At 39.8% G+C, this 21,260-nt stretch overlaps 2 protein-coding genes across 5 annotated transcripts; both read left to right on the top strand.

Annotated features, from left to right (window-relative positions):
- The first annotated feature begins 7,142 nt into the window (after positions 1–7,142).
- On the top strand, positions 7,143–13,030 carry LOC149629913 (uncharacterized). 2 transcript variants are annotated; one of them, XM_089851609.1, is made up of 3 exons: positions 7,143–7,213; positions 7,275–8,076; positions 9,130–13,030. In XM_089851609.1, exons 2-3 carry the CDS (start codon positions 7,849–7,851, stop codon positions 9,409–9,411), a joined length of 510 nt encoding a protein of 169 aa, XP_089707735.1. In that variant the 5' UTR covers positions 7,143–7,213; positions 7,275–7,848; the 3' UTR covers positions 9,412–13,030. The 2 variants fall into 2 exon arrangements, with proteins under 2 accessions (XP_089707735.1, XP_089707734.1); XM_089851608.1 differs by lacking the exon at positions 7,143–7,213 and having other exon boundaries at positions 7,214–8,076.
- A 374-nt stretch (positions 13,031–13,404) lies between these two features.
- Positions 13,405–20,323, top strand: LOC149629912 (uncharacterized). Of its 3 annotated transcripts, none has more exons than XM_089851604.1 (2): positions 13,405–13,754; positions 19,108–20,323. In XM_089851604.1, exon 2 carries the CDS (start codon positions 19,215–19,217, stop codon positions 20,184–20,186), a length of 972 nt encoding a protein of 323 aa, XP_089707730.1. In that variant the 5' UTR covers positions 13,405–13,754; positions 19,108–19,214; the 3' UTR covers positions 20,187–20,323. The 3 variants fall into 3 exon arrangements, with proteins under 3 accessions (XP_089707730.1, XP_089707732.1, XP_089707731.1); XM_089851606.1 differs by having other exon boundaries at positions 13,405–13,905; XM_089851605.1 differs by having other exon boundaries at positions 13,405–13,931.
- Positions 20,324–21,260: the final 937 nt, after the last annotated feature.

Genomic DNA, 21,260 nt, shown 5'->3' with positions numbered 1-21,260 from the left:
TTAAGAAAAGATTCTTTATTGCGTTTCGACTCGTAGAGGTTTATTTTTTCTTTCCAAAATTTTAAATAAACTAAACGACGTGTCATGATTTTGATACTTACTAACACGCGTATAAGAGTAAGTATAAAGGAAATGTGCATTTTACACATGGCAAAAGTTATCCTGCCTTTGGGGCGTACATGGCGTCATTATACTAACCTAAATGACTAAAAATTGAACGAAATAAGGTATTTGAACGCACCATAGAACCCCAAAACGACGCTTTTAAACATAACGTCAATATAAAATTTAAAATAGTTTTATTTGGTCGTATATACTCTGTGACGTCACTTTCCTGTCTTGGTTACTTGGTTCCAAATTAAACAAACGAATAATCTTCGGTGGAATCTTTGATCACAGAACAAAATACAATACCGTTTCATGTTCAACAATATTAGTTTAAAGCGAAATTTTGTAATCGAAATCGAACGACACACTTTGAACGATTCTAGTCCATGACGTCATTTATTGTTTTAGTTCTATATTGAACGAACAACTCAGAACGATTCTAGTCCTTGACGTCATTTATTGTTTTGGTTCTATATTGAACGAACAACTCAGAACGATTCTAGTCCTTGACGTCATTTATTGTTTTGGTTCTATATTGAACGAACAATTTAGAACGATTCTAGTCCATGACGTCATTTATTGTTTTAGTTCTATATTGAACGAACAATTTAGAACGATTCTAGTCCATGACGTCATTTATTGTTTTAGTTCTATATTGAACGAACAATTTAGAACGATTCTAGTCCATGACGTCATTTATTGTTTTAGTTCTATATTGAACGAACAATTTAGAACGATTCTAGTCCATGACGTCATTTATTGTTTTAGTTCTATATTGAACGAACAATTTTGAACGATTCTAGTCCTTGACGTCAATTATTGTTCTGGTTCTATATTGAACGAACAATTTAGAACGATTCTAGTCCATGACATCATTTATTATTGTTTTGGTTCTATATTGAACGAACAATTTAGAACGATTCTAGTTCTTGACGTCATTTATTGTGTTCGTTCTAAATTGAACGAGTAATTAGCACGATTATCGTCTTTGACGCCATTTTCTGGTTTTGGTTCTAAATTGAACGAGTAATTAGCACGATTATCGTCTTTGACGCCATTTTCTGGTTTTGGTTCTAAATTGAACAAACTCGTAGTCGTTGAACAAACCATTCAGTGCACTGAACAAATTTTGAGTTTTGTTCAATCTAGAACGCGACTATCTATTTTGAACGGATTGTGAACGCCTTTTTCTAACAGTGTAGGGGGTAATTATGCACTTATGACACGAATGCGATTGAACATCTACTCACTCGAGTGTGACCTTGTCGTCATTTTTATGACACTTTTAACTATAGTAGTTAAAAAGTAGAGTTGTAGTTTCCACGTAAAATTTGAAAATATAGGGGAAATCCAATTTGAATTTCTTGTAAATTGCCAATACTAAATAAAATTATATCGTATTCAAATCTAAAATGTTATTGTTGATTTAAAGAAAGGGTCAGTGAACAGGTGTTTTAAAAAAAATGAATAATAAAAACTAATCACACGAGTTGTAGGAAATACAGATATTGTAACTTTCAAGAAAAGTTGAAAAAATTTAATTATCTAGTGATTTCTTAACTAGTACTATACATATTTAATGACTTTCTTTAAAATTTCACGATTTAAATGATACTTTCCCTTTAAAGATATCACTAGATTCGACCTTGAAAACATTTCCAATTAGGCAAACTCTGAATATTTTCCTAAACAGAATATGGAACACCTTATAGCAATCGAAAAGATTTCTTTTTGGAGAAACAAGCCTTTGTCCCAAAAATCAACATGAATTCAGATTCAATATTGAATAATCACTTCCCCCCCCCCCCGTTGCATTAACATCCCGGGGGAAGGGGAAGAGCCGGGACTAGTATGACGTTATAGAACCCGGCAAGTAAAGATTTCTAAGCCCGGAATTCATACCGCCCCCCCCCCCCTATATCAATAGAAAATCATTACGTAAGGAACCCATCAAAAGCAAATTATTTACGAATTAAACAAATTCATAGAAAGATGTTTTAAAGGAGAACCGTCACCAGAAAAAATTTGTTTAAAAACCATGAAAATATTTAGAGGACACCAAAAAATGGTTAATCTCCAATTTTCATCAGAATACGATAAAAATTTAATTAGGTAATTAATTAATTTAGGTTACACTAAATTCCCTAGAGAGGCGCTGCACGGGGGTTAAACATAGAATCTTTAAAATCTGAGCGGCTATCCTATACAATTTGAACTTTTTGTAATAACATTTTAAATAAATTTTTAATAATTAAATCCTTTAATAGGGATAATATTTGATATAAAATCTATCACCCTGTACAGAAAACACGAAAATTTTGATTCTGTTGTCGATGGTCCTTTAAAGCACGCTTGTTTTTAGCAGATACAAATAAAAAATGCATACAGCTAATTGGAATCTTTGCGTACGTGAAAACCATTTTGTTTAGACGAGCTACTAATCACTATGTATGACCTTGAATTTCACCTCGCGAATTGATAATTTATCTTGCTACTTGTTACACCTTGCGCGCGTGCCTAGGAGCTCGCGTTGCTACCAACCAATGAAATCACAGTTATAAAGACGTCATCAGAATTATTATTAATAGCAGGGCCTGATTAAGCAATTTTGCACCCGGGGGCCGAGGTAGTGTGCGCCCCCTTAAGTCGGAAAAAACGGAACAGCAAATGTCCCTAAGGGGGAATAGTTAAACTCAATGCGCCCCCAACAAGCCTTGCGCCCGGGGGCCAGTGCCCCCCTGGTGCCCCCCCTTAATCCGGCCCAGATTAATAGGCTTGAAGGATAGTAAGTTCTCAAGCCCGGCCCACAAACCCCGCGTAGAAATCAACACGGGATGTATATGGGAGCGCAATGATTCCTGGTAGCTGTATTTATTCCTGTTACTAGTCAGTCATACGCGAGTATGAGGGAAACTGAAAATATTACATTTTCGTTTCAAAATTCAAATTAATCAAATTGGCGATTTTCTAGTGAGAAAAATTACAAGTTGGGAAAACCAAAATATTACCTCTCCGAGTCAAGACGTCTACTACTACAAACTTATTTACCTAGATATGGAATTATTTAATTTTTTGAAGTAAAAATTTACGAAATATTGAAGCAGTATTCCAAACATAGGGAATGTACAGTAAAGCAGACGACATTTTACATCCAATAAGGATAAATCTTGGACACATGGAAATCAGTCAATGGGGAAAAGAACAGGAAATGAAGTCTACGCTTCAGCTGTTTACCCTATATTCTGATAGCTACATTCACAACTGGTTTGCAGTGTAAACACTATCGTCTCGTCTCACCTCAACAATATTCTTAGTTTGCCAACATGAATGTTAACGTTAAGTAACTCCAAAGCTAAATTGTAGCTAGACGCACTAATAGTCAATGCGCACCATAAAGAGAATAAAAAGTCTGTAGCTACTACCCGTTTACCATTAGCCCTTTTACTATTCTAATTGCCACCACGATCTTTTCTTCTATTATAAAATCTTAACCTGCGAAAACCTTTGGTGGCGATCCCACCTTAGGGAGGCTAGACGTTTCTCGTAACCCTAGCTGATCGCCGCGAATGTCTTAAACCCAACGATGACGATGGAGTAGAAGCCAGGTGTGCAGACTGGTGTCCAAGTGGAATGGACGAAGACCAGAAGATGGTGGTGATTAGAAGCCAGTATGTACAGACTGGTGTCCGTGTGGGATGGACGAAGACCAAAAGATGGTGGTGAATAGAAGCCAGTAAGTACAGACTGGTGTCCGTGTGAGATGGACAAAGACCAGAAGATGGTGGTGTAAGAACTCAAGTAGAGGAGCCATTTCCGTGACTGTGAAAGCAGTTCGGAAATGGCGAACACGTTTGCTCCGATTTGGAAACTGCGAACGCGGTCACGTGGGTGTAACAACAGACACACACACAGACAGACACAACGTCGAAATTAGAACCTCTCCGTGACATAGTCACTCGGAGAGGTAAAAAGTACACTTCATTGAAGCTTGCTTGCGCCGTGTAATATTTGATTTCCGGCGTTTAGCTCTCAGAATAGTGTCGAACCCCTGTACGTAATGCTACCTTGACGACCGTAGCACATTTAACACGCGTGAATAGTCTCAACCAAGAATTAGCGTTTCGACTGCCACCATAGTGTAGTATGCTCTTCTCTGATTGGTTGATTCGTGTAGGAGTTTAGAGAAGGGTAGCTTGCTTCTAATTTTACAAGGCGTCTATAGCCAAAGTCTGGGAACTGTGAATGAAGTATACTTTTTGTTTTATCTCAATGAACTTTTGCTTCTATGGGCGTTTTGAGTCGAAAATATCCTTAAGTCATTCTACCACTCGGACCACCGTTTATAAGCTATGATTTGGGTTTTTTATGGATGGCCCCTTAAATTTAATGAAGAAGCTCAAAGAGTGCTAAATTAACGAAATTGCTTCAAAACCAAATCAATTTCATTTAGGCCTAGCAACCAGTGTTATTAATTTTCTTACTTAAATATAAGGGGTCATCCATAAAACACTCCAATGTTCATGATTGGTTAATGCCGTTCCTTGAGGCTAAACGTCATGTATTTTCAAATCCAAAGCAAGCCTCTGCACTTTGATCCTACCACTCATTTTAGAGTACCACCCTGTACCCATATCTCGTACCTTAGGTCCGGTATCCGGTTATGTCGTGCCGCTTATACCCCTCTATCCTAAAAGTGCAAAATAAAATTGAGCAGACTTCGCTTAACCTACACCTATTTTCCTCATTTTATTATCAAGGTCGCCTTAAACTCCATCGCGTTCACACTACTGACGCTGAAAGAGTTTTGTAAACAATTAAGCCTAGTAAAGGGTCTGTAAAGAAGACATATAGGCAGGTGGTAACAATTCTTTGAAATACGCCATAGGAACGAGACTTATGAGTGATTTAGTCGGTAGTGTAGGCCAAGCTACTGGGCGACAAAGCTATAGAGGTAATAAGGGATTTTTCGGTCATCCTACCCTACAGGTACCGACTACTACGTGTCCGCAGGTGTTGACTTACGCCAAATCCATCATCCGTCATCTTCTGCACAAACTTCAACTCCTACTCCTTCAGTGATTCATCACGTACGACCTTAACGGGTTTAAATCGCGGACACTCAGGCCCGCGTTGGGTCTCCCGCACTGAACATTCTTCCTGGAACACAAAGCCTCACGGCGACCATAGGCAAAAGAGGCATGATGGAAAGTTCATTTTATTTCGAAGAGTACCACTTCTGGTAATTTGCGTTGCAATCTCGCGAAAATCAAGGATAATGAGTCCAGTCACACTCCATGTCGAGTCTTTGTATATTCGCCTCAATCTGTGACTTATTTCAAATAGTTTTTACCAACCCACCGATGCATCTCTTTCTAAGTAGGTCCTATTCCAGACTAACATTGCAGCTTTAGTATCGTTTCATTGAAGTTGAATAGTGGAAAAAAACCACTCGATGCAGTCTATATATTATTTGGGTGGGGTAAAGACTATATAGCGTTTAGAGTCTACAACCATGGACAGGAAACTGTTCCCGGCTTCCATTGGGTAGTTTTGCTAGCTAGCAAATAGAAAAATTAAGTCTTAAAATCATTTGTCAAAGCTATTAGATCATCTACTTTATGCACACTTTGAAATAACTGAGCCCCTTCTTCGACTAAAGCCTCGTTAAACCTAAATTAGGTTTCGAAGTTAGTAGTCTGAACGAGCCTTACGCGGGGTCATTAAGTATAATTCCTCTATAGCGGAAGTTGCAACGGTAGTCTCCGGTTATTTTCATACGCCGCTATTAACCTTGTACCAGATCGTATCGTGCCACCGAAAAACGAAAAGTCTAAATCAAAACCTGACCTTTAACAGCAACCCCTTAATAGGGAATTCATAAAGTTGTACTTGGAATAGTTAAGTTTATAAGATATGTTCCAGAAGTATGACACTTCCTTAACTTACAGCTCGAGCTAGTTCAAGAACGACAAGCGAGAATTGAAGTCCTACACTCGGTTTTGCAGGACTTCCAACTTCCTATTTAGTCTGCATTACTAAGCTTTTGCCAGTCCACCGCCTCACCAGGCGTCGCTTTACCCAGAATCTAGGACGTTTCAGCTACGTCACTTCTTGTCGAGCTCTCACTTACCAGTGACAAACTTATGGAACATATACTTATGAACTTATGATTATTGCCGGGCTAAAGATCTACCGTTGGGTAAAACAATCTTGGTTGGTGTATTCCATTTAGCTCGTGATTTGCTTGTACACTATTACGATATATTATTTTATAGTCTGTGTTAAAGACTCAGATTAATTGTAGACCAATCAAAGACTACCACTCACATGGCATAGACGTTTTTAATTAATATTTTGTTTTGTTTGTGACCGTATTAACACTGTTGATTGGAAAAATTAAAAGTTGATCTTAATATTTCACGACACAGTTTTCAAATTTCACGACGCAGTGCTTGGGAAATTCTGTAGTAAGGTATGAATCCCAACTTACAATGCTTATATGCAAGAGGAAAAAGTTACTTTACCAAACGGTGCCTAACAACGGCAGTTGCTCAAATTGAAGATAAGCCAATCCAATTAATGGCAAAACCACATTTGTACTGTACATATGTAACTGATATATTCGTTTCATAAACACGTCGTGTGTGTGAAACCAAACATATACAGGGTGTTAGAGGGTGGTAAGACCGAAGAACCGTGTGATGGTTTTGTGGGCGATTTTAAATCGAAAAAGTAACTTCTAGGACAGATTTTTGCTACAAGGGTCACCCATAAACAAGTCATGATTTAAGTGTTTTACATGACCACAGAATGCTAATTAAATTAACACTCCATTCAATCCTATCTTATGGGCAAAATTGTCTTAGAAGTTACGTTTATAGAACTAGAAGTATATAATACTTCTATTCGAAAGAAGTGTACCCCAAAGCGGGGTAAATGTAACATTATTCTCCCCAACATCAGAATTAACATTTGGAGCAAGGTTACTAAACCGAATCATATGCGCCATGTAAATAGTTCCTAGCTCATCATTACTCTATTAGCGCTTATCTATTTACCAGGCGCATGCGCTTGTGGATTTTTGTTCCACGTCAAGACAGTCAAGGTTTGTGGGTTGATTGCTGAGGATTTAGATAGTACCAAACAATTTTAGAATTCACCCTAAGGTTCAATGCCCATCTGAAGTTTGATGAGCGGGAGAGGAAACAAAAAGGGGTGTGCCAGGGAAGAAAGAAGTTGTAACATAACTAAAGTACTAAGATGATGCAGAGTGACATCCTTCTTCTGTTATCACCTTCTGAAAAAGGACCCACAGGACTTTGGTCCTACCACAATATTTGAAATAACCTATATATATTTTCCAATATAAACAAGAAGCGAGTACAGAGAAGCTCCAGAAACGTTGGCGAACTAGATTCTCTAAATTTATCGATCTTGGAGCTAAGTCCTTTCTCCTGGTTGGTTCAATTCGCAGTTCCCTTCTCTCTCTCTTGCCACTCTGTCCCTTTCACATCCCAGCATCATTCGCTCCCGGCAGCGACTGAGGAGAGAGTTAAAGAGCTTTGAAACAGCGAAACGGGCAGACAGTGTGTTTTTCCAGAGTCCAGACTCTTCCCAAAATATCCCATCCGCTCCAAAAGCACAGCCTACGCCTCAATTGTTTATAAAATCGCTTTTGGAAGATTTCCTTAGGACTAGGTTGGTCTGGTATCAGATAGCAGTTAGGACTAAGTTAGAATTATGTCTTCCAACGAAGATGCGGATTCCAGCGTAAGGAATGAACCACCTTATACCATTGACGATAAAATTAAGCTACCCGGAGAGCAAAATAAGGCGAAAATCTATGAAACTAAGCAGAATAAGAAGATCATCCGCTTGATGACCGTGATGGCTTACGTTCTATCCGTTTCCATGGCCGCCATCGTTCTCTCCTTGTACTACGTCTTTATCTGGGACCCGAATATGACGGTTAGTATTTCTATTATCACACTCAAAGTTTATTGACATGACTTTATGAAAACCCCTTATTAAGCATCGCATTATTAAATTAGAAAGTTGTAATAAAGGTATTCTTTCTGAGAAGAAAAAGAAGCATCGTGTAGATATTTCATATGGAAATGGAGCTCCTAAAGACTGTTTGGTGTTTTGTTACTTTAACGTCTAAACCTAGAAAAAATTTAGTTAACATTGACCTTCTTTTGCATAAAATTAAAATCCTCTGAATCTGTAGGGAAGAAAAGTTCAAGGTGCTTTTTGAAGTTATTGTGAATGCTAACCAAGTTGTAAGGCGAGTATTCTTATAAATGAAGGCCCGTTCACACAAATTTATTATTAGTATCTATATCTATATAAATCAAAGTCCTGACTGACTGACTGATAATGAACGCCCAGCCTAAACCGCTTGCCCTAGAAGGCTGAAAATTTGCAGGAACGTTACTTACAAGTAGTAGGCGCGTATTAAGAAAGACTTCCCCCAATCCGCCGCCATCTTAGTAAATGGTGCTCGGAAATGTAAAACATCTTCTTTAAGCAACAAAGTCCGCGTTTCAAGCGATTTCGCAAATATTAATTAGTAGACTGGTTTCCTTTAACCTATAGACGGGCTGAATGGTCTTTCGGGTTCGATTTGTCGCCATATTTTTAAATGGCGGCCAAAAACTTAAAAACCCTTCTTTATGGAATAATGTCCGCGTGAAAAGTAATAAATAATGTCCCAAGGGGCTGACGGGCAACGCCGAGTGCCTTCGCTCCTAGGGTGCTACAAAAATATTAGTCATCAGTTAAATCTACCCATTCTTTATATCCTATTGATGGAAGTTCTAATTACACGCGAGCGACGCCGCAGGAATAACAGCTGGTTGCGAATCACATTATTTTAAATCTAGTGCTAATAAGTTCTACTGTTGCTGAATACAACAGCAAATCATTTTATAAATTGTTCTAATTTGAAATCATTTAGCAAAAATTGTACCAATAAGTTCATTTTAAAATATGGCAAAAAATATTTATCATTTTCGTTAGGCTGCCAACAAAACGGAAGCTTTACCGACGCCAAAGGCCCAAATAGCGGAATTAACGTCAAACCCTCCTAAAATAACAACGGAGTACATCCCTTCAACTCGGATAATCGCTTCAACGTCCAACCCACAAACAACGTCGAAAAACCTAGTGGTTCCAACCATTTTGACACCAACTTCCGGTTCCTCTTCGGAAGCCAGGGTTTCTTCCTCCGTTACTTCTGCCGAAACGACCAGGGAATCTTACAGCGTCTCACCACCGACCACGTTAACGGAAAAGACGTAAAGTTTTCTAGGCCTTGGTCAAGTTCATGGCGTAGTCATCAGGAATGTACATAGACTAGAGTTCGAGCTACAATGCAATTGCAACTAAAAGCAGTAAAAGGATTCCTTCGATTTTCTCTCCTCAAGTTCTACCTAAATCTCCTTTCAAAAATATTCTAATTTACACCAAAATTAAAAAATAGAACCGACTGACACCAAAATACAGTCATCTTAGCGCGTCGTGTTAAAACGTTTTCGAACATTTTCAGCAAATGTTAATTACCAAAGCCCGAAGTTTCTCGCTTTCGAAAGTAATTATTTACTTAAACCGGCGTGGTATTGTATTTGGCAAGTCCCAATTAAGTGACTATTTGCCGAATACCTAAGAGCGTTTGGGTTACTATAGTATGTCTGTGAGGGCAAACACCCATCTTGGATGCTCGCCTTTTTACAGGACTACCGTGTCGGATGAAGTGTTAACAAATCAAAGTGAACATGCATCGATACTCGGCGAATTCCGCGCAGTGAAACAGAAAGGATTCGTCGTCAATGCTTAGGTTTAGTTTGTAGGCGTTTCCACAATAACATAGTGCGTGAGCAATGTGCCGGCAACCAATCTAGAAGATACTTTTATTATAACGCCCTGCTGTTACGCGGGCACAGTTTGAACTTGCTGCCCGATTTACAGGCGTTAATAGTTCAGTTCTGTTCCATCAAACATGGCAATGCAAAATATGGTTTAAAAGAACTGCAAATAGGGCCGGAAATAAGATAAATTTCTTATGGGACATGTGTCCTCCAGTGATCCCACCTTTGACAGGAAAATTCATGGGACATTGTCCACTGGAGTGTGCAAAAATAGTGTAGCATCTTAATAATCAAGCTATCAATACTTTGGAAAACGTACTGGTCAAAATTTCCGGTGACCCCCTTATTTTTTAAAATATTATGGGACATTTTATAATTTTATTGGACAATGTTCAGTGTCCTGTGCTTATTTCCGGCCATGACCGCAAAGAAGGCATTGCTGGTGGATAAAAATTATTTTAAATACGTCACGGGCACCACGTGACGCCAAGATCCAAAGACTCCAGATGGAGTAGGACTGCACAGCTTGTTGTTTCCCCCGAGATTGCGGTGAAATGCTAGTTTTCGAAATAATAAGAACTAAATCTCTTTGAACCACGCCTTTCCTTAGTCACGTGTCTATGACGAATTACAAAGAATTTATACAAACCCGACGATGCCTTCTTTACAGTTACAATGGGTTGCAAACAGATGTTTTTATGTCCCGATTGTTACCAACCAATTCCTTTTGGTTTATTTGATTTCTGCAATTTGCGAGGATTACATTAATCTCTACCAGCGCCTGTAAATCCCCAAGAGTTCTAGTTATCCCCGAATCACACCAATGAGATGTATCTTCTGGGTAGTTCATCACTAATTACGTAACCTGGACAGGGTAGTAGGGGCATGAGAGTAAATGCTACTGGGGATGGTCATTTAAAATGTTTCTTAACCAATCATATTTTGACGCAACCACCTCGTAGCGTAATTTAATTGGAAGTAATTTTCGTTGATTTTCCCATAACCAATAAGGATTGCCGGTATGGTTTCGCCTATAGAGCTATCTCAGTTGTGACGTCAGGGCCTAGGCTTAGTTTTGGCAGTGGGCGGCCATGTTTGGTACCGCCTTGGTTCTATAGGCAAATAGGATAGGTGACGTCACACTAAGGCATCTGAGTCTCTCTATTTTCCAACATTTTAGAGAGGAAAGAATGGGAAGTATTTGTTGAGAACAACCCCTGCAGGACTGGTTACCGGCTTATGGTTCCATCTTGTAAACATACAATAGCCACATAGATTTAATCATAAGAAAATAATAACCCTAAATAAGTGAATCAGTTGCAATGTCTATTTTAATCCACTGAACAAATTAACATCGCGCACGTAACATGTTATTTATCCCTCTGTATTTTGCAAACCCGCTGTTCAGTTGCTTGTCGTTCAAAGGCCGAGTTCCAACGAAAAGTATTGTAGCGAACTGAAAATCGAGCATCGAGCGTATTCCATTTACAGCTCTGGGGCTCTCCAATTATGGACCTAGATCAGCTAATCCTCTGATTTCCCGTTGTATTCCATTTATTTGGCGCTCGACCCGAGATCCGCTAGCATTTACTAATCACCGTTTAAAAATACTATTGCCGTTTTCCATTGACTGCTAGCAATCAGACACCATGGAGCCGACACAGATGCATTTATTGCAATTTTAAAGGGATTGACTCTCATTCTCAATCCAAGAAAATTACTCCATAGAAAAGGCCAATGGAAAACGGTATAACTTTGTTCTGGCAGTTGGGAAATGATGATTGCGTTAATAATTAATAATTTTGGCCCTCGATTTGCATATCCCATTCTCATTTTATGACGGAATAGTATAACCTAATAGACACTTTCGTAAATTACGTACCGAGAAACAAACACACAGGTTCGATGCCGCCATTGGGGTATCACCCTCTTCCCAAGAAACACCGCAAGAGGCAGTGTGAGTTGGTTAGCCTCCCGCCTGGTATAGTGAACACGGGCTCCGTCTGGTGTTGCTTCTTAGCGAGAGGGAGAATACCCCAATGTCGGCCTCGCCCCTGTGCCTTGGTTCTTCTGTATGTAATTTCCGAAATTGTCTATTGCGAACGATCTCAGAGCGACTAAATGGAATAAGCGATTTGTATCGATGCTCGGTTTGTAGCTCGCTGGAGGTGTGAATTGATAATCTGAAAAATATCATCCAGTAATGCAAACTTATAGCTGAAACCCTTTTCGTTGTACCTCGGTCTTTAAGATTATAAGTGGGGTGGTAGAACTGAGCTAGAGCGTGCTAAAATTGATTATCTATTAACTCTGATCTTTTGGGGTTCGTCAAGAAGCCCTAACGGTGCAAGTTACGAAATGCCTTTGGAAAATATATGACCTCGTACCATGAAGTTACTGTTACGTACGAATACAAGCTAAAAAAATATCAATATTTTTATTGTTAGCAGTTCTGTGGCTTGAGATTGATCCAAATACGGAACATGTTTCATTTTACATTTATTAACATAATACGAAGATTAACATAGTCAATTAAGAAAGACATTGAAACGAATCTAAAGTAATATCAAGAAGTGATATCTAGTTTACTAGAGAGAAGGTATACGTTGCCTAAGTATTCACCGGGCGCCATAGTCCCAGTCCCCCTTTCAAAATACAAGGGGGGGGGACGTAAAAGGAGGCCGGGCTATTTCGCCTCTCCTCAGTCGGAAAATATGACTGTTAATTTCGTACTCATTCGCGTCGCCACGCTGACGTGAGTTTTCAGGAACCAATGAGATGCCGGTTGTTGTAATTTAGAGGCGGCGGGGATTAACTCCGTCCGGACCTACGTTTGTTTGGACTGGAGATAAAGAGCTAGAAATGTTGTGGCGAATTTATTCCTTCTCCCTAATAAACTAGATATCACTTCTTGGTAATATTGAGAAATTTTATTCGCTTGCAGAAACTCATGGACTACGTCGTTTCTTCATATAGACGCGTGTTGATTATACCTAGTCTTTGTTTGTATTTGGAATTTATTGTAAATAAACAAATTTGTTTTCCATTTCAAATATTTGAATAATATGTTCCGGGAGATAGAGTTTCTTTCAGGGATGGCGGTTGGTGTTAATTTGGTATATTGTTAAAGGTAGGTGGTGCCGCTTCTCCATGCACACAAAAAGTTTACGGAAGTGTTTTTTTAAGACGTTAAAAACATTGAAAAGTTTATTAATTGCTTAAACTAGTTTTTAAATACAAGAAGTGGGGGTTACTGATCCTCGGGACCAATTTATTAATTGCAAATCTATTGGAGAACATAGTTGGGGAGCAGTCCAGAGACCAGTTTATTATTTCGGACACTAGGGGGGGGGTCATTGATCCCAAGGACTATTTTAAAAAACATCCTTATTTCCCAGACTGGTAGACGAACACGGATAACAAGGGAGATGTCATGTGATTGGTGGACTTTTTTTAACCTCTCCTCAGCAACGGCAGCGCCGCCTACAGCGGGGAGGTTAAGAGCATAAAGAAACGAATTTGGCGGCAAACTACATGACAAATGGTGCCGTTGGCCACTCCGTCGTGGCGCTGCTGTACATGACAGCAAAGCTTTCAGGCTCCACAAGCGTCTGCTCTCTCATTAGTCAATGCGGTATAGTTCGTTTAAGCACGTGGTTTGTTTGAGCGCGGTTAATTTGATTTCGGCGAATGTTAATAATAATAAAATTAAAACAAATTCATAATAGTAACGAACGCTTTTTATTCCAAGATATCCTTTTAAAGTTAAGTTAAATTGTACGTACAACTCGTGTTATGATATTATGATGGGTTACCACTAAAATATGGCGACTAACCGCGTGCCTTGTGCAAAGGAACAAAGGCTCGAGGCCGATAAGGGCTATTTCCAAGAATACCACCCACCTGCCACCTCTCGGAATTTATTTTGGTTTCGTTATTTTGAAAGTTCACGAGGTAAGAAAAATTATGTGATAAAATTTTTTGCCCGAAAATGAATAGGAAAAAAGTTATAGCAAAAAGAAAATTTGGAAAAGGCCCGCATACGGTCGAGGGTCCCGGCGCGAACGTATACAAAAACTAGGGATAAATATTGCCTCATGATCACTCTAGATTTCAGCGATCGGGTAGCATGGTGGTTATTAAAAATTTTTGTTAAATTTATGTAAAGAAAATTTCATTTAAAAACTCTCATTATTTTATTCCATAACAATCCTACATTACTAATCGCATTAGGCAATGAGATACTTGGCAGTACTACGTCATCCAACGTCAGGCTACCTTCCACTAGTGCTAAAAAACATACCAGGAGGAGGGGCTTATATAGCTTTCATTCTGTTAAAAAAATACCATAATGGCGCTGGGGCGGAGTTAAGCCCGAATTGCCAAGTCCCTATAGAGTAATGTCAGCGCTACGTATTGCAACGTCACTCCATAGCGTAATCTCGGTAGAGAGGGGAAAAACCAGTTTATCCCTCCCTTTAGGCGCGCTTTTGTAAGAGGGAATACTGAGCGCGCTTGTTAGGGGGGATGACACGTAGCTTGGAGATAGAAGGGAGTGACGTTGCTGTACGTAGCGCCGATACTACTCTCCATGCTCCGTGTCATCCCCCCTAACAAGCGCGCTCAGTATTCCCTCTTACAAAAGCGCGTCTAAAGGGAGGGATAAACTGGTTTTTCCCCTCTCTACCGAGATTACTCTATATATGTATTAAACCTAGAGTCACAACGTGGGATCTCGACTCTCGAGATCGACGTTTCGCGATACACTTTTTTCCGAGCATCAATCTTTATCAAATACGGGTGGCGCCACCTATTAATCACTCGAAGAACTTTTTTATTACCGTCTGCCCACTCTGCCGCTATAATCCGCGTAACAAGCTGTCAAGATAGTTTTTTAAACGCGTTAAATAAAATACGCGAGTTAAATAATAAAACTCTAGTCCTTTTTAATCTAATAAATAGATGAAATAAAAATCAAAACGATGTTTCTCATTGCAAATAAGCAATAAGTAAAAGTTGTAATTAGTTCCGCTAGAGGCTCACAGATGGCGCTGTCACGTTTTGATAAACGTCCTTGATAAAAACTGTGTTTCGCGGTAAGCCGATTTGAATTGTAACTCTAGGTTGTTCGTACCATGTTTAAATTGCACGCCTTAACCGTTGCCTACGTTAATCAAGGCCTGTGCGCGGCGCCGATTTTTATTTTTCGTTTGGCAATTTAAGTTGCCGACTTCTCTCACCTGAGAGCGCTATTAGCTGGACTTAAATGTTCATTTTTCTCGCGCTTGGAATTTTAAATATTCATTTTCTCGCGCGTTTCGGTCCAGCTATTAATGAAATTTCGCGATAAAATTGAGAGAAAATAAGAAGTCTCGTTTCTTAAAAGTCGCCCCCTTCGAAACTACCGTGCACAAGCCTTGATTAACGTAGGCAACGCTTTAACAAAAATTTCTAGTTTTTTTATACGCGCGTGCGCGTGCGCATTACACGTTTCATCGGGTCCCGGCCGGCACCCTCCATGTATACAGGGTGGAAAAGATCAGAGCAGGGTGCCCAAATGTTTCGGACATTTTATAAAAAAAAACTCGAGATCAATGAGGAAAATAATTGTAGTACATTTTCCAGACTCATGGAAATTTAATTAAAGAATTATCTGGCATCCACTAAACAAATCGTTCATGTAGTTTCAAATTATCACAAAAATGAGAATTTGTAAGAAATCAATACAATAATGTTAATGAAAAATTAGTTTTTGTAAGATATCATAAATTTTGCAAGATTATTCTTGCAACAAACAGGAAATTAATGTCCTTTAGCTCAAATGTTCGATGTGTCTACCATCCTGATGTAGACATTCTTCAAGTCTACTGGCCATTGATTCGCGGGCGTGGCGAAGCATTCCTGGGGTGATGTTGGCAATGGCGATTCTTATTCCGGCCTTAAGGTCGTCGGGTGAATCTGGTTCAGTTGCGTATACCTTTCCCTTGACATAGCCCCAGAGGAAGAAATCTAACGGAGTTAGGTCAGGAGACCTTGGAGGCCAGGGCGTTGGTCCACCCCTACCAATCCACCGGTTAGGGAACTCGTTATTCAGCCGCTCTCTTACGGGTACGGCGAAGTGCGGTGGCGCCATCCTGTTGAAACCACATATCCCTCACTACTGCCAATGGTAAATTATTAATGGCATCAGTAAATTCTTGACGCAAAAACTCCAAGTAACGTTGCCCGGTGATGTTCTCGTCAAAAAAGAATGGCTTAATGATTCTGTCGCCAATGATGCCAACCCACACATTGGTTTTAAAACGCACCTGATGGTAATGTTCCCGAAGCCAGTGAGGATTTTGCTGTGACCAATAGTGAAGGTTATGTCGGTTGACTGTTCCATCTCGATGGAATGTAGCTTCGTCAGAGAACATAACCTTGCTAAGGAAACCTGGCATTTCTTCATCGAGGAACCGCATTTGCGTACAAAAGTCCTGACGCCTAAGATAGTCATCCCCTGTTAACGCTTGGTGTAGGTGATTTCGAAAAGGATGGAATCGGTTAAAGACTTCTGGCATCCACTAAACAAATCGTTCATGTAGTTTCAAATAATTACAAAAATGCGAAATTTTTATAAATCAATACAATGAAAAATTTGCTTTTTATCATAAATGTTGCAAGATTAGTATTGCAACAAACTGGAAATTAATGTCCTTCTAACGACATCAAAAAACACCTTTTGCCATGAAAGGCAGAACTATTGCGGCTGTTAACAAGGCCAATGTGCATTAAGGGTTATTTTTAAGGTTTGTGACCTCTAGGCCGTAAATACGTGGTTATCTCACGGTAGTTTACTTCAGAAGTGTGTCCCACCAACGAATTAAATTAGCTTGGTACTTCGTTATGATGGCGCGTTTTACTAATCGCGAAAAGTTGGATATGATTTACGTTATGGGTGAATGCCGAGGAAATTCTCGCCTGGTAGTTATTTTGTACACCGAACGCTTTCCGAACCGAAGGCCACCTGCTCGAAGGACTTTTTGTAAGCTAGAAGCTAACATACTAGCAGAAGGTTACAGCTTTACGGTTCAAAAAACGTCAACGTAGGGTTGACCGGATAGTTGGAAACGAAGCTCGAGAGATGGACATTGTGGCAAGGTTCGAAGCCGACCCTCACACCAGCAGTAGAGCATTACGAGACGAGTGTGGCATTAGCCATCGTACATTTCTTTCAATTTTGCATCGGAACCGATTCCATCCTTATCGAATTCACCTACACCAAGCGTTAACAGGGGATGACTATCTTAGGCGTCAGAACTTTTGTATGCCAATGCGGTTCCTCGATGAAGAAATGCCAGGTTTCCTTAGCAAGGTTATGTTCTCTGACGAAGCTACATTCCATCAAGATGGAACAGTCAACAGACATAGCCTTCACTATTGGTCGCAGCAAAATCCTCACAGGCTTCGGGAGCATTATTATTAGGTGCGTTTGAAAACCAATGTGTGGGTTGGCATCATTGGCGACAGAATCATTGGGAAATTCTTTTTTGACGAGAAAATCACCGGGCAACGTTAATTGAAGTTTTTGCGTCAAGAATTTACTGATGCCATTAATAATTTACCATTAGCCAGTAGCGTCGCTAAGATTTGAAATTTGGGGGGGCTAAATCTGGGCAAACTATTTGAAAGTTATTATAAGAACTTTATATAAAAAATAGACCCAACCAACAAATAAACAATTTGGCTTGGTCCATCCAAGTTATAGGATCACGTTACTAACAAAGTTGACTGTAAATCTCCTATTTATCTGATTGGATTAGAGTCTGACTCAGGTTCTGCGCATGTCAAAATCAAGCCTAAAAACCTGAGAACAAGATCTGAGCCGTTATAAAAATTCAAAAGATTTGTCTGTTGGGTCTATTGCATAATGGGTTCATTGGAAAATGTGTAGACTTTTAAATTATTCGTATTTTAAAGATAAATAACCTTTTATTGATAAAGACTACGGAACCGATTATGAAGGATTTTCACTCGTCTTAGGTTTATTTTTAGTTTGGGTTAGCTTTTAGTCCACACTATTGGGACTCCCTTCGAAAGAAAATAAAACATTTTACTTGTCTCCATCTGTTCTTTTCTTCAAAATTTTACTGTTTGATATTGAAATTTTTTTATATCTTGCTAAAGAATTTTAAGTTGCTAACAGCAATTTTTGGCAGGGTTTACGGATTATTTTGGGGGGGGGGGCTAAGTTTGGAATTTGGGGGGGCTATAGCCCCCCCAAAAAAGGCCTAGCGACGCCACTGCCATTAGCAGTAGTGAGGGATATGTGGTTTCAACAGGATGGCGCCACCGCACTTCGCCGTACCCGTAAGAGAGCGGCTGAATAACGAGTTCCCTAACCGGTGGATTGGTAGGGGTGGACCAACGCCCTGGCCTCCAAGGTCTCCTGACCTAACTCCGTTAGATTTCTTCCTCTGGGGCTATGTCAAGGGAAAGGTATACGCAAATGAACCAGATTCACCCGACGACCTTAAGGCCGGAATAAGAATCGCCATTGCCAACATCACCCCAGGAATGCTTCGCCACGCCCGCGAATCAATGGCCAGTAGACTTGAAGAATGTCTACATCAGGATGGTAGACACATCGAACATTTGCGCTAAAGGACATTAATTTAATATTTGTTGCAGGATTAATCTTGCAAAATTTATGATATCTTACAAAAACTAATTTTTCATTAACATTATTGTATTGATTTCTTACAAATTCTCAATTTTGTGATAATTTGAAACTACATGAACGATTTGTTTAGTGGATGCCAGAGAATTCTTTAATTAAATTTCCATGCGTCTGGAAAATGTACTACAATTAATTTCCTCATTGATCTCGAGTTTTTTTTTATAAAATGTCCGAAAAATTTGGGCACTCTGATCTTTTCCACCCTGTATATAAGTAGGGGGCCTTTTCCAAATTTTCTTTTTGCTGTAACTTTTTTCCTATTCATTTCTGGCCAAAAATGTTTATGGCATAATTTTTCTTACCTCATTAACTTTCAAAAAAAAAAATCAACCCAAAATGAAATCCGAGAGGTGTATGGTATTCTGGGCCAACACCCAATTCGCTACCCTTCTTTCCTTTTCCCTCCTCTAGATCCTTTCCGATTCAACCTCCATCACCACACATCATATTCAACAAATCGCCTTTGATTTCCGAAGCTTCGAGATATCTCCTCTAGATTGATCTACCAAAAACAACCTATGGCTCTAGCAGAGGGCAGTGGAGTGGGACAGCTCCCGGCGATAGTTCGCCCGCCATCTCCGACGTTGGACAGTGTGTCCACGCCGTTCGTCATAGACCCTGGGTGCTGGGACTTCGGCGGAACCAAAGTGATCTGCAAGAGGATTCACAATCCTCCAAAGGAAATAATGAACCACCCGGCTGTGCTAGCAAGGCTAGGAGACAACGCTCCAAGTCCTTTAGATGTAATCATGAACTGTGTGTGCACAACTCTGGAGAGATCGCCCAAAGGAGTGTTCACTGCCGGGGACTTTGTGGAGGACCCAACTGACGTCAACGCGGACCCATTGTCGCTCTTGAAAGCGTATTACTACGCTTTGGGAGGTCTTTGCACGCTTGCGAAGCCCCTTACACCAAATAACGGCCCTTACTTGGCAAAACGATTCCGCGCCATGTGCGCAACCGCGGGCATAACCGCCATACTGCCTGATGCGAACATGACGCACGCGAACACACTGCTCATTTGTTGGCAAAATGACCTCTCAGCGGACCCAATCACTAAGAAAACCCTTGTAGAAGCTGCAATAAAGAGCAACCCCCAGCACCCAACGTCCAAAGCCATCCTTTCCCAAGTGAGAATGGTATATCAGTATAACAAAATGGCTGCCATCAAATGCATGTACGAGTTCTGCACAAAGAAACCCAGCGCTGCTATACTCTACGGAAGTGTCATAAACGAATGCGTCCCATTCAAGACTATATACACTCACATAAGCACTGCAATCGGTCCCACTAGCTGGCCATACGCGGGAGTTCGCGAACTCCCTGAACTAGACCACCTCAGTCACAACAAGTTCCCAAATCTATACCACGCAGCGGTTCTCACAAAACAAGCCAATGGTGAATTTACGAGCAGTTTCGTAGTAAGCACATCTGCCAAAACGGAGATATCAAAATCACGTTTGAAACTATCAGCTGCAAAACCCCTCTAGAGGGCCAAATCACCCAGGAGACACTGGACAAATTAACAACTCGGGATGGTGACCAACCTAAAAATAATTATTTTTGTAAAAGAAAAAGAAAATAAATCTTTTTGTTAAAGAAAAAGAAAATAAATCTTTTTGTAAAAGAAAAACGGATTATAGAGGGGATTTTTCTGCATATAATCATTTATTCACTAATTTGTGGATGGATAGATAATGCCGAGCTCTACGCTACACACTGTTTTGAAAATCCTATAGTTATATGAAACCTAATAATTTATTTAGTTTCTAGTGCTCATGAAATTGTGAAATTTGTAAGAGAAAGCGTTTATTTACACTTTCTATGAGTGTATTGAGTTTATAGGACTATAAACTTATTTGAAATAAGGACCTTCGACCATTCGCGTAACGCCTTGCCTTTTTAGCCACATCGTAGTATACGATGAGGCTCTTAGTTTGACCCGAGCCGTAGTAGTAGTAGTAGTAGTAGTAGTAGTAGTACATGTGGCCGGAGTTTTCGCTTTCGTTATCGTTATTTTTTGGCTTAAAAGGAACTCCACATTACCACAACCCACCCATAGGGGTAACTGGGCTCGGTTAGAGATTTAATTTTAAATAAAATTTTTTCCGGATCGCAGCCGGGAATCGAACCCGGGTCGTTGGCGTGGTAAGCAAAGATTCTACCATTGAGCCAAGGATTATTTAAAATGTCTAAAGATAAAACGCAGAGAAAGAAATATCGAAGGTAGATGTTCCAAACGGTACCTAGCGGGCACAATCGGCAAACCGGAAAGCCAATATTTTGAAGCGTCAACACGTGACCGGGTTCTTGAAAGTTTTGTCTCTCTCGCGTCTGCTCTAGCCGATGTATTCAAACAAGGCCTTGGCCTTTCCTCTTAAACTATATTAGTGTAAACTCGCCTCATATATTCTTGAACTGAATGTTTGCTTTAATCTATTATTAAAATTAAATTACGAATTTTAGGAACTAACCTCATTCTTGAATCTGGAGCTAAATGTTCTTAACGACCGTTAACAATTCGAAATAGAACTATACAGCTTTCGAAAACTATCTCTCTTTCG

The sequence above is a fragment of the Phalangium opilio genome, unplaced genomic scaffold (genome assembly GCF_054372755.1).
Source record: "Phalangium opilio isolate 3A_F unplaced genomic scaffold, DU_Popi_V2 ptg000105l_1, whole genome shotgun sequence".
Classification (NCBI taxonomy): Eukaryota; Metazoa; Arthropoda; class Arachnida; order Opiliones; family Phalangiidae; genus Phalangium; species Phalangium opilio.
Note: the sequence above shows the minus strand (reverse complement) of the source record. Positions and strands in the feature narration are given on the sequence as shown.